The 14,499-nt window shown below is 35.4% G+C and overlaps 1 protein-coding gene across 3 annotated transcripts in view; it reads left to right on the plus strand.

Annotated features, from left to right (window-relative positions):
• LOC134211648 (dipeptidyl peptidase 4) overlaps window positions 1-14,499 on the plus strand; it is a 59,926-nt gene that overhangs the window by 22,007 nt on the left and 23,420 nt on the right. For all 3 annotated transcript variants that reach the window (XM_062688737.1, XM_062688735.1, XM_062688736.1), the window contains exons 6-12: window positions 4,637-4,689; window positions 4,965-5,179; window positions 5,247-5,541; window positions 5,618-5,747; window positions 10,580-10,768; window positions 10,836-10,960; window positions 12,530-12,705. In XM_062688737.1, coding sequence (XP_062544721.1) covers window positions 4,637-4,689; window positions 4,965-5,179; window positions 5,247-5,541; window positions 5,618-5,747; window positions 10,580-10,768; window positions 10,836-10,960; window positions 12,530-12,705 — 1,183 coding nt within the window. The remainder of the gene's footprint in view (window positions 1-4,636; window positions 4,690-4,964; window positions 5,180-5,246; window positions 5,542-5,617; window positions 5,748-10,579; window positions 10,769-10,835; window positions 10,961-12,529; window positions 12,706-14,499) is intronic.

A 14,499-nucleotide genomic window follows, 5' to 3' on the forward strand; every position in this document is an offset into this window, starting at 1 on the left:
CCGAATTTGAGTGGTAGCGTAAACCACGACTGAGTAAACTTAACTATTTTGAATTATTCCACAAAAGGGTCATTTTGAGTGAACCGAACTGAAACTAGAATATATTCTTTTTAGTTAAAAATCAATTTTGAAGTCCAAAAAACACAATTTTTCCGACCAATGAAATCTACGTTGAAATTATTTGTGTAATGAATGCTTTCTATTGGTATTATTCAAAATTTGACAACCAGCGCTGTCTGCGAGAATCTTGGCTCTGTAATATTGAGGAATTGTAGCTCAAATCTCAAAGCTTTAGACTACAAGCAAGGGTTTTCTCTGATTAATTAAAACTCGGCATTTAATTTGATTACTTTTTTTCATAATTCATCAAAAAATATTACATAGCAAAATTCTTACAATTTAACACACTTTTCTTCATCTGAAATCGAAAACCGTTTCACGATAATGTAATTTTCATTTTGTGGCTTAAAGTAATGAACAATTGTGTCCCAGAGATTTGTTTTACACGAGTACACTGCCGCTAACAGCGGTTAGCGGCAGTATAACGGTTCTTTATTTTCTTTTCCATTGCATTGTCTCCGGTGTGCTCATAAAACCTTTTTCAATCTGTAATTCCTTTGCACGTTGAGCAGTTCGTTGCGAAACACCGAATTCTTGCATAATTTTGTATGCAGTTCAGGATTTGGGAAGGAAAGTTAGAATCCTATATCGATCGTTTCTGTCAGATATTTAATTAAATTTTGCCTTCATTTGTTGAAGAATGTCCTGACCGTCTCCGGGTTTCTGGGCAGCAGCGATACCAATTGATTCACCACTCGTTGATTCCAAAGAAAACAAAGATTCTGAAAACAAGATGGAAAATAACTATTAGTTAGGAACATGTTTCTTTATATAATGTAATACATATTGTATTCGATTATTCTATTTTGTTGCATGATAGGCAACTGCTCTACAAATTGAGCCACTAGGTCGGATTAGGTAAGATTATACGGAACTGATATTTTTTCAATTTTTTGAATAATCGAGTACAACTTGTAAAACGTAGCAAATATTGATGTCTGAATGAACAAAAAGAAGAGATTATTCTACTTACCAATACTAGGAACAGCGTCAATTTCCGATGATCCAGCGGCATTGGGACCGATTATTTCGAAACCACCATTATTGATGTTTGCTGGTGCGGCGAAATTGTCTCTCTAGATGGTCTCTCGAAAAAAATCACTCTAGATGGTTTCACTGATTTCCTTGACTAACATATGCTTTATCTTATAGACCCTTTAAATAGTTCCTTTTGGTATCATTTAGGTAGAGTGAACAAGAAAAAGGAGACAGATGAATCATAATCAAAAAAGAAAACACAATGAATTACCTTCATCAAAAATATTGAAAACATATAATCTATTGTATGGATCGCTGAAAACCAACCTTTTTGTAAAACGACATACTGCTTTGCCGATTTTGGAAAATGAAATCATCAATAACAACACCGGACTATTCCGATTGAACTATTTTCAGCTATTGCGATTCGTAAATTCTTATAATAAACGGGACCAAACAAACACTCTAGAATAACATTTTGATACTTTTGATTTAATTTGAGCTATTTGAAATAATGGAGAATAACGTTCATTCCATGTGTGTATGGGCAGAAAACTTGAAATTTTCAAAAAAATGTAACTCAAAAACGGCTTGATGAACATTTCTATTTTTTTTATACGTTATGTAAAAATGTTTGAACTTTCATAAAAAAATATAAAAATATATAATCGTCGTAAAAATATATAATCGTCGTGGTCCAACATTTCAAAAATCATAAAAAAAACTAATATTTTGACCATTTTAGCAAATTTGAGTACACCAATATACTAAACCAAAAATTTTAGTAAGAACTAGAAGTAACAAGCTTTCTATCCGTATCCAAGCTTGAGGCGAGAAGTATTTTGATCAAAGTACAAATTAGTCGCTTGATGATGGCAGATAGTTTCCGTTGGTATCAAAATCACGAGCGCGCGTCAGAGGAAGACGCAGCAGAAAATTATTCGCGTGGATAGCAGCAGTAGCAGTCAAGTAAAATCTTCAAAATTGTAATTTTAGTAGGTAGTCTGCTACTTGTTTCAGGTTTTATTTCCATCCATGCGAGTACGTTTTTGCAGCTTCTACTTCTGATACGTGCTCGTTATTTCACTATCGACGGCAACATTCTCCTGTTGCCAAGTGATTATAATAAGCACTTTAGACAAAATTCGTCTCGGCTTAACCTTCGCCTCCACAAAATTGTGATCCTGAGAATCGATCTATTTTCAATACCTACCCAATCACATACTGCAACAAAACCAAATAAATATCTTGAGAAAAATTTACTTGGCTACCACTGATGCCATCCATGCGAATAAATATTTGTAGCATCTCCCTCCGACGCGCCTCTCTCTCGTGATTCTGCTACGGACGGCAACTTTCTTGCGTCGCAAAGCGGTTAATTTGCACTTTGACCAAAATTCTTCACACAACAACCTTTCCTTGTATAAAATGGTGGTCCTGAAAAGAACCAATTTATTGGTCCTGCAACAAAACCAGATCCAGAACCATGCAAGAAAATTTAACTGCAGTGCCGCTGACGTCGACTATACTGCCGCTAACCGCAAGTCGAGCACATCTGTATATGGAAGCCCACTCGATAGTTTGTCGCTTAACCGCTACAGATGCAGAAACCACCGCCTTCGATGCTAGGACCAACGCCATCGTTCTGTGCGCTCTCCATTTTCTCTCTCCGTGTCCACCCACCGTGGATCATCGTACAAAAATGACGCACGAGCGCGAATCATGGGCCTTTTTATACCCGGAGAAAATGAAACGGTAGGTCATAAGGCCCGTAACTTACATCATTCTGATGTCCGTGTTGGGAATGCATGAATAGGATTGGTTGGTTCTGATATTTTCACTTGGTAGGACAAGAATTAAAATTTTCAATAGTTTATCGTAATTAATTAAAAGTTTTAATGAAATTGACAAATTGCTGGAGAGTTGCGAATTCGATTGATATATAAATCTCGAAAATTCATCAAAAAATAAAGGCTTTATTGGCGTTCAAATTCTTACATGATTTCATGTCGGTACCAAATTTTAGATTCTGATTTGACACTCAGTACCTTCGGGTAAGACGTTGTCCAACATCAAAAATTAAATTTCAGGAACAGTAGGTTGTTGGCCCAATATTTCCTATCCACCGGTTCTGCCATCTTAGATATAGCTTTCCGAAAATTGGGCCGCACGTCCTTGGTGAACAGCTGATTTTTGGATCAATCTTATTGTTTCCTAATTTCCAGGTATTAACACCCCGGAGTGGAATTTAATTACTATGTTTGAAAACTCGAGGTTACCGACCAATATAATTTTCGAACTAAATCCTTTACATGTTGTGTCTATGCATAACTTACATAACAAATATAATTATTTGTTGATAGCTTCTTCTACGTAGAAATGTCTCCTAAATGTATTTTACCATATGTCCATAGTGACATTAGTCATTATTATCTTCTTTGGACTATTATCTACCATTTTGTCATTAAAACTAGTGTACTTACACTGCTTATTCTATGACTTTTTGACAAATTTTTAAATTTCTTTAATCTGTATACGTGTGGTGAGGCCGGTCAGGAGGTTTGCGCGGGCCCAATAAGCCGCATGTAAAACCAATTATTACGAACGACATAAGCAGCCGATTTAATCCTACTTCAGTTTCAGTATTTTAGTAACTATCGGTTGCAATTGAAGATTGTGATCGGACACCCACACGTACGGTACGTAGACTGCTTTAATGTTGTTGTAACTTAGTCGTAGCGATGTTCATGATCTACCTCATGCAACAGTTGAAAATCATTGCTAGCTGATTCGGTGATGCAACGTTCTGGTATTGAAAGCGCGTGGAGACGCGTTGTACATTGTAGGTTAGTCACACTAGGGTGTTTTGCCTCGCCAAAATGTTGAATGTTTCATCCAAATGTGGAAAATTTCGGGTTTCCTGCCTTCCTATTTATAATTTTGAAACTTTTTTGCATACGTTTGCATAGATTTGTTACCTACGTTTATCTCAACCACGATGGGTGGGTTATTTTGGGGCCTCTTTTCCCAACCTTATATACCCAAAGTATAGGTTATTGCCAAAACGGTTGAAATTAATACTTTAAAACGTGCGATATCGTATTTCATACAAATCAATTCTAAAAACATTCCCATTGATAAACAGAACTGAATCCAAAGGTCTACGAACCTTGATTCTTGGACGTCGTATTATATTTTCTTGTTCTCTATTAATGTAATGTTTTACATAAGGAAAGTTCATCACGATTTAATTACAAATCATTTTAGAAATGATTGTATTTATCTCAGGACTTTAACGATGTTCGCTTCTATAAGTAATCAATCTTAAACTGAACATTTGAACATTAATTTCCAAGGGCAACACTGATGTCCAAAAGGGTTTATTTTATTCAAATAGAACCGAATATAATCATATTAGAGTTGCTGCAATTAATCAGTATGAAATGTGCTTCTAGGATCTCACATACTTGTTGCTTTCTTAGCATACATTTTTTACAATAACGTAAAATATTCAACGATTCAATTATTTCTTTTGCAGGTTTATCGAATATCGTTTACTGCACTATATACAGTATATGACGTCGCTAATGAGTAAGTATGAATTTTGAAATTTTCATTTATACAATTCGATAATTAGCTAATATAATAATAAGTCAAGTACTAACTCGTTTTATGACAAGTGAAGACGTTCCTCTAAAAGCTCTAAATAATTTAATATTTATTATTATGAAATTTTAATATGTGTAGGTAGAATGCAAATTCACATACACATTTGGATTATTTGTGAAGTGTGTGCTATGAAACAATGCATTTCTACTTCAAGTAAAAATAACATTCTAGATTCTAATTTGGTTACCCGTTTTCAGCCATCATATGCCAATAAGACTTAAACGCTCTTCAAAACTGCAGACCGCTCGCTTGCAGTATGTGTCTTGGATTGGTAATACTACCGCAATAGCAATAGTAGCCGCTAACGACATATATATAAGACAATCACCATCGGAAGAGGAAGATCATAGGCTAACATTTACAGGAGAAGAAAATACTATATACAACGGTGTACCTGATTGGTTGTATGAAGGTTGGTCAACTGGAATGAAAATATTCAATTTTGAAATCTAACTAACAAACTTTCCACCATCGTCCAGAGGAAATTTTTACTTCATTCGAAGCGATGTGGTTTTCGCCTGACGGGAGTCACATTATGTATGCAACATTCAACGATTCACGCGTTGGGCAAATGACGTACCCGTGGTTCACAACGACCACAACGTTGTCCGCAGGCAGAGATGATAATAGAACACTTTTTCCTATTTCTAAGCAAATGCGATATCCTACGCCGGGTTCGATCAACCCGGAAGTGACACTATGGGTTGTGGATATAAGAAACCTTAGCAATATAGTAACTTCGGAATTAAGTCGTCCTGCAGCACTAGAGGAGCAGTAAGTATTGGAAATATGAGAGAGAGAGGCTGAGAACGACATTAATTGTATGATTGTGTGATAATTGTTTTTCTAGGGATCACTATTTTTTATCGGCTAGCTGGATGAGTGCTCCCAATATGCGAATATCGACAGTGTGGATAACTCGACCTCAAAATATGTCCTTTGTGGCATCGTGTGAAAGTCCTAGTTGGCAATGCGAAGAGGTAAGATCTTTCAAGCAGTAGTGCGATTCAATGGTATGATGTACCATCCAAGGTACAGTGGGTAATTAAAAAACTTTGATGTAGATACGGCTTTCATATGACTATACCTTATCTACATCAATGGTACCTGGCGGAGTTAAGCTGGGGAACGATGGGGCACGTGACCCACCAAATCAAATATTTTCCCTGAAATTTAATTATTTACGCGTAAACTCCTCTGAAAAAAAAAAAAAGATTTCCCTAGAATTTTTCAGGGTTTTTTCTGAAAAAGTTTTTTTTTATAAATATTGGAATTTCTTTGGAAAATCTGATAGATCTTACCCTAAAAATTTGATTGGAAATTCTTTCGTAAATTTCTTTAGAAATTTGATTGCCAAATCTTTCAGGTTTTGCTTTGGAAATTCGTTCGAGAATTCATTCTGAAATTTCTCCGGGGATTTCTTCGATTATTTCTTATGAAAATCTTTCCACTCCAGAAATAATTTAGAAAAATACGCCAATAATTCCTTTTGAAATTCCTCCACGGATTCCTTCGGAAAATCATTTGAAAAGGCATTTGTACATCTATCCGGATATTTTTTCCGAACCTCCTTTTGTTTTTAGTGGAACCATGCAAAATTTCTTCTGAATTATTCCGAATTATTTCTTCAGGAATTATTCCGAAAATTTTGTTAGAAGATTTTTTCCGGAAATTTATTATAGAATAAAACAGTAAATCCTAAAGAAGTTTTCGGAAGGGTTTCTAACGGAAATGTTAATTGAATTTCCAGATGAAATTTCCGACGGAACTCTTGATGTGATTTCTGAATGGTTTCTAGAAGAATGTCTGAATAAATTTCTGATTTCCAAAAGAATTTCTAAAGGAACATGCGAAAGTCTTAAGGATTTTCCAAACAAATTTCAGGAGGGAATTTTCACAAACATTCTTGGGTTAAATTTTGGAGATATTTATGAGGAATTTTAGAGGAATTCCAAGAATTTCTTTCTAGAGTTTCGGAAAAGATTTCTTAAGGAATTACTCGAAAATTTGTTTGATAAAATCCTGAAATAATTGCTGATTCATTTAAAAAAATGTAGCGGTTCGTAATTAAATTTCAATAGGAAATCCTAAAGCTAATTTCCTAACCTTATTTCCAAAGAAATTCATAAAAGGAATTCTCCTAAAGAACTTTCGTATTACTTTTTGCTATGTAGAAAACGATACTGAAGACCTAAAAACACCGGTGGGAATCGAACCCAAACTTAATGAGGGTAGCATTAAGTTTACCATAGCATACTGGTAGAGTATCCGTTTAGCATACTGGGAGGCGTGAGTTCGATTCCGACCGCTAGGATATTTTTGCATATTTCATAAATGCTCTCCTCCTAAAAAACACATGTTTTTCGGTCTTCAGTATCGTTTTCCACATGGTATTCTTTAAGGAATTTTTGAAGGGTTTTCTGTAGGAATTCACAACCAATTTCCAATGGAATATAGCATAGCATAGCATAGCATATGTGATTGTACAAATCGTGGGTGGCTATACAATGCTCAATTGGGCAATCTACTTATATAGTCGCAAATTGGTACTTGGAATTAGTACCTTTTCCTATACAGTAGCAGTTGTATACCTGCCCACTTCCTTACAATCACGGAAGGAAGGGAAGGAATGTTAGTTCAACATCTACTAGTGAAGATGCAGGGAACCCATACTACCTTCATAGATGTCTCGGGAAGGAAAATTTGTGTTAGTGGGTAAGGTGAATAAAAGGGAGCTCTATTCGACAATATAGAGCGTTTGTCAATAACAGTATATGCTGAAAAAATATTAAAATAAATTCATCAATTTACTTACGAACCGTCCAAAGGAGGACAAAGTAAACTGGATTTTACAAATGTTTCGCATCATATACAAAACACGTTCAACCGAACACTTATTCACCGAACATTAAAACAGAACCAAAAACTCGGATTTTACGAATGTTTTAAATCCTACCTGAAACACGTCCGATCACGCACCAATTGTTTACTCACTCGGCCGCGCGAACTATCTGCTTACTGAGCAGAAACACGACAAAACAGGCACTGACGGCCGCGCAATGCAGAACACAATATTTCGGCAAATCGCGCGATCGTTCTGCAGTCCGAAACAAGAGCCAACACGCACTGAACTCACCAATTTCCAATGGAATATACAAAGGACGTTCCGCGATTTCTAAAAAAGAATTGCGGAAGAAATTCTTGAAAGAATTCGTAAAGGAATTTTCGAAGGAATCTCTAGAAGCATTTCCGTTGAAATTTCTGAAGGAACAAATTTACGAAATTAATTTGAACTTTCCGATCAAATTGATTTCTACTAAAACAATTTCGGTAGGTATTCCTGAAACAATTTCCGTAGGTATTCTTAAGGAATTCCCGAAGAATTTTCCAAGCAATTCTTAAGGAAATTTACAAAGAATTTCTAAAATAATTCGTAAGGGAATTTCCGAACGGTATTTCTAAATTATCTATCTTCAAGAAGTTAGGTCATTCCTCTAAGAATTCTTTCGGAATTTCTACTGAAAATCTGAAAATCCATCCCGGATCGAAACGTTGGCAGTGATTTGAAATTATCAACATTTTCATGTGACTGAAAGCCGAAAATCCTGAATATTACTTCAGAAGCTACTTCGGAAATTTGTTCAGTCATCATTCCGGCGATTTTTCATAAATTTATCAAAAAGTTCGTTGAAAAATCCTTCCCCAGGAACTAATTCGGTTATTCACCCAGAAATTCTTTCAGGTATACCTTAGAAAATTAATTCGTGAATTTCTTCAAAAATGTTATGCAAATAAATCTAGAAATACCATAAAAATCCCGGCTTTACATTGCTCAAAGCATGTCTGCGGAAATTGGTTTAGGAATACCTACGAACTTTTTTTTTTAAATTGCTTCAGCAATTATTTTAGGAATTTCTTTAAGAAATTCTTCCAGGAATTTCTTAAGAAATCCCTTCGGAAACTCTAGGAAGAAATTCTTGGAGAACAGAACAGAACAAAATTGTTTCCATTTTTTTTAATTCCTTCAGACATTCCTCCAGAAATTTAATATCTACATTGAGATCTTCGGATATTCCTATAACTATTTTTTTTTCGGGAATCACTCCTGGAATTCATTCAGAAATTTAGGATTATTCGGAAATTACTTTAGGGGCCCTCCTTAGCCGTGCGGTAAGATGCGCGGCTACAAAGCAAGACCATGCTGAGGGTGGCTGGGTTCGATTCCCGGTGCCGGTCTGAGCAATTTTCGGATTGAAAATTGTCTCGACTTCCCTGGGCATAAAAGTATCATCGTGTTAGCCTCATGATATACGAATGCAAAAATGGTAACCTGGCTTAGAAACCTCGCAGTTTATAACTGTGGAAGGGCTTAATGAACACTAAGCTACGAGGCGGCTCTGTCCCAGTTTGGGGATGTAATGCCAATAAGAAGAAGAATTACTTTAAGAGTTGTTTCATAAATTTCATCTTAAAATTCATTTGAAATTAAAACTCTGTCTATATGTCGGCTTGAGGCGGTAGTGCCAACTGTATAAGGTACAAAACCACCTCTAAGATTAAAAATCGCGTAACCCTTAAATATATATATATATATATATATATATATATATATATATATATATATATATATATATATATATATATATATATATATATATATATAGGTTCTTCCTAACCGAACCAATTGGCTTTTCATCTGACTTATGATATTTTGTTCGTAGAAGGAAAACGGAAATCATTTCATATCAATTCATGCGTACATTTGTTGTACCCTCAGTTATGAGGTGAGGGGTATCTGATAGATTTGTGATCAATTTAATCTGCTAAACGAAAGCTTGCACAGAAAAATGGCTTTTTTTGTTGCGCGATTTGGCAGAACCCCGGCCAAATGTGTTTACAAAATCATCAAAATAGTTTATACTTGAATCGAAGATGATTTAAAACAAGGGTGATTGTTTTGATTGTTAAAATTAAACTTAGGCAAATTTAGATGTTATCGTAGAGACAGAGGCCAAGAGATCCACATAATTTGTTTGATATGTTATTCGGTTCTTGCTCGTCATGCGCCGAGGTGGCCTTATCGCCCTATGTAGTAAATATAAGCATAATAGAACCATCGTTTTTAAAACCTGTTTATAAAATACTTAAATTTTAATAATCAGTGTTTATTGATACTTATGTGAAAAACAAAGCACCATAAAGGTGTGTCAGGGCCAAATCTACAGAATTCGAAGGAATTTCGCTGTTTCACAAAGTTTATCGCTTAAGGTGGCCATCTTGCCCCACTCTCCCTTTATACGAGATGCACCCAATTTTCTCAGATCATGTAATGTTTATTCCGCATTCATATGACAAACTAACAATCTATAAAAGCACACTGTTTTCTTGGTAAGTCGAACGAAAGGTTCAAAACATTTCAAATTTGGATGTGGAGACGCATGGTGTTGCAACTTTGCTTCACTTAGGGCCGTTTTCTTCACCTCCGCTTAACTCATAAGCGGTGCTTACCCATACGTTTAAACCTGGTTTAAGCACTAAGCGGAGGTGAAGAAATTGACCCTTAGTATCAATAATTGAGTGGTCTGAGTCATTATTAATAACACTTTTTTGATATTTCTATTGTAAGTCTTTTTCGACTAATTTAATAAGCGTAGGCCAAAATCGTGTGTTCTTGCCAAATTGATTCTGTGATGAAATTGTAACGCAGCAATTGTATTCGCTCTTGCTTCCAGAAGCAACAATTAAATGTAAATCAATAAATAACAGCAGGGCTTTCTGAGCTAAAATGTACTCACAATGTGTCTTCTTTCAGCATCATTCTGAGCGAGCACCCGAGAACGAATGGCTGGATATTTTACCTCATCCTGTTTTTGCCCCAGATGGGGACAGCTTCCTTACGATGGCTAGCGTGCAAGAAACGGGCACTGAACATTTTACCCACATCAAACATGTTACAATAACACAACAACGAATAGCTGTGATATCGCATGGACGTTATGAGGTATTACTTATAGTTCAAAGACAGTTTTGTGTATTTTTGTTATATTCTACCGTTCATTTGTTCACAGGTTGTACGTATACTAGCATGGGATACCTATAATCATCTAGTCTATTATCTCGGAACACATGGAAAACGTCCAGGACAGCAACATCTATACGTTGTGAAAGATCCAGTCAATGAGGAGCTCAAAAGGTAACTTCATATTTAAGAATAATTATAAAAAAAACTCGTGTTAGTGTTAATTTTACACTGCTATGTAAAGTTTTTAACATGGAGATTGTTTAATGGGTCAGATCCAATCTGCCATTTTAGACAAGCTGATAAAATTGGTTTGATACAATGATGGAGCAACCATGTAGTTCACGAATAATTTCGTCGATCATTCCTAGAAATTTCATGAAAACAGGAGAGAGAGAGAGAAAAGGATAATGTACTCACATTATCCAGCAATTCAACCCGCACTTTTACTCTCCTTTCTTGAAAGCTATATTTGTGTAATTCTTTATGTTAATGTCTAAGTATTTACTTATACTTCTACTCTACTTATGACAGCTTTTATTCGATGGCTGTGTAGATCCTTGTATCCAAAGCTACAGAGCCTTGTTATAGGAAAATTTACAAAATTACAGCAATACTTTAATCTAAAATATATTCAAACTATTGTTCAATTAACACTTTCGTGCCTGATCCCCGCATTCATGAAAAACTAAGCTTAAAAAAATGATGAAGGAAGGACGAAGGAGGAAGAAGAAAAAAATGAAGGAAGGAGGAAGAAAGAAAAAAGGAATAAGAGAGAGGGAAGAAAGTAGAAGGAAGAAAAAGTGAAAAAATAAAAATGAAAAAGAAAGAAGCAGGAAGAAAGATGGAAGTCTGAGGTGAACCGGTCAAGGGCCGAAAACCTCATTAATAAAGACAATAAAAAATAAATAAAAGATGGAAGTAGCAAGAATAAAGAAAGAAGCAAGAATTCGGCCTAAGACCGTTCGGCTTAATGAACATTTGGCCTAATGACCATTCGGCCCAAAGACCGTTCGGCCTAATGACCTTCGGCCTAATGGCCTGACACCGGTTCTCTGCGGGTAGTAGATCTTTTGGTTCAGCTTTGAATTATAAGTCATCATAAGTCAACATAAGTCAATAATTATAAGCAACATGTCAAACCTCATGATTTTGCAAATAAAAACTTATGAGAATGTGTTCTGAAGGTATTTGGCTAATCTGGTCACATTCCGAGACATCATGGAATGTTGATTTCCTGGCAAAATCAGTATTGCAAAATCATGAATGTTGACAGGTCGCAAGTCGTGGTTTCCGGAGGTTACCACAGTACTCCCATCAATATCACCGGAATCATGGTTATTTTCAAAACAATGACCAATGTCTCGAAAACTATACGATTTTTATGAATGCAAGACTGCTGAAAACCAAAATTTTGAAAATTTAGTTTTGTATGAAATTGGGGTCAGGTACATAATTATTAAACTGAAATTATTAACTTTTCCTTCGTTAATATAACTTTTCAAAAAATAAGCCAAATGACTAGATAAATATTCTGTTCACAGATAAGCGGTGATATGTACGGCTAAAAAATAGACCATACTGAACATGGTTGGTCGAACTACGATCGTTCAATCCAAGTAATAAAAATAGGGAATGGGCTGTAATTCTAATAATAGAGATTCTCTATTAGAGAATAATAATTATTGTGCGTAATGTTAGAAGACAAAATCTAACTCTTGTTTTCGTTCTACCTGTAAACAGATCTGAGCCAACGTGTGTCACCTGCGATCTAAGCGAAGTATTGTGGAGCAGCCGATATTATTACAGTAATTGTACACATTTTAACGCTTATGTGAGCCCTCCGCCTCTCGCGGCCTCAAATTCAGGAATTACGCATTACATTTTAGAGTGTGAAGGTCCAGGATTACCATTGGCAGGTATGTTATATTCATCGACCCACGGCGCAATCCCTTTTTAAAGTAGAAAAGTGGTACTAAATATTTGGCCAACGTTAGTATCGAGAGTATAAATTGTTGATGTAACTCAAGATTTATTTTTTAATTTCCATTTACAAGTAACTCATTTAATTAAAACAAATTGTAAAAAGATTCATTATTCCAATCTTGGAAGCAAGAAAAAACTGTAATATAAAAGGACGTGAACACGTGAACTATTGGCCAAATATTAGACGCACTGTTATATGAATAAATTCTCAGTTTGTTCATTTTTTAATTAATCAGTTTGAGTTACGAGTTTCGATAAACAAAGAGTTGAACAAAAAGCATGAACATCGCTATAAACTATTATTTATAATAATTTCTCGTATATAGAATGCATTTTTTTGAAACAACACGGACACAAATCTACATCATAAATCGTATGGATTGGCAATCAAGGTGATAATAATCACATTTGTCGTGAAAAATGTGCACGTCGTCGATGTTGCTTTCTACCCTTATTCTATCACCCGATAATAATGCTCGTTCTATGTGGAAACTGTGAAAACATCAACCAGGTCAATGTGAACTTCTGTCCCGCTAAATAATAGAGATGTATTAGAAGGGTAAGACGATATAATACGCCCCACCTGGTCAAAACGCCCCTGTTTGATTTCTAGAAAACTATAACTAAGGTCAAATGGTACCTTTAAATATTTGTAATGCCATTATACTATGCGAAGTATTCTTATATTACATAATGGAAATAAAAGAAAAAATCTATTAGCTAAAGATTTGATGTAATGTTAAGTGACGCCGACGCTTTACACTAGAGCACTCTTCTTCTTTGGCACTAGAGCACTCAGTTGAGCAACAAAATTGCTTGCCTCAGTGGTAAATATGATATTAAATTGCTTCAAAAATATTGCGGTTTTTTGAAAATATATTTCCCTGGTCAAATCGCCCCCATGTAACCAGGACAATATGCCCTTACCAGCTAAACACAACGTGGCGTACCCAGCAGCAGTTGACTCCAAATTATGTGGAAACTTCAATTTAATTCAAACTAGAGCCTGGATTCGAGAAACTCGGATAGAATATGTAACTCTGTAGCCAATCTTTTTCATTAAAAAACAACATATAACAGGGGAGGAATTGTTTATATACCTATGTAAAAAATTTCACACCGTTATTCAATGTGATCACATTGCATATAGATATGTTCCGTTTTTATCAACACGGTCCGTGAGTTCCAGAATGATAAAATCGGAACTGTGACTAATAAATCGGAATAATTTCCTTTGACAATTTTTTTTAGCTAAAATTTTAGTAAAAATGATACCTACTGCTGGGAAACATGCATGCTTGTTGGGAGGCAAGGGTTAGTGAAAAGAGACCAAAGTTATATTGGAAATAGGAAATGTATATCATCAGTGGTGACTGGTTGAGGTTCCTAGCAAGTAAGGAGTGCATCAAAGGAACGTCCATAAATTATGTCACGCAAAAATCAACTTTTTTTCAATTCTGCCTCACTTCATTGTCCTGCTTTTTTGTAAATATTTAAAAAAAAATACTTATGTGGTCAGAAATCCTCTCCCTACCACTAAAAGGGTGGCGTAATTTATGGACGTTCCCTAAGATAAGCTGGTATCCGTTGATAACATAAATTTTTTTTTACAATATTTGACCTCTTTAACCTTTAACCGACCTTTTAACCGTTTCGAGACGGATGGATTATATATGCTTAGCGTTTTAGATTGGCTGTGAGCTAGGTCCTCAGTTTCTTCAGCAAAA

Source organism: Armigeres subalbatus, chromosome 2 (genome assembly GCF_024139115.2).
Source record: "Armigeres subalbatus isolate Guangzhou_Male chromosome 2, GZ_Asu_2, whole genome shotgun sequence".
NCBI lineage: Eukaryota > Metazoa > Arthropoda > Insecta > Diptera > Culicidae > Armigeres > Armigeres subalbatus.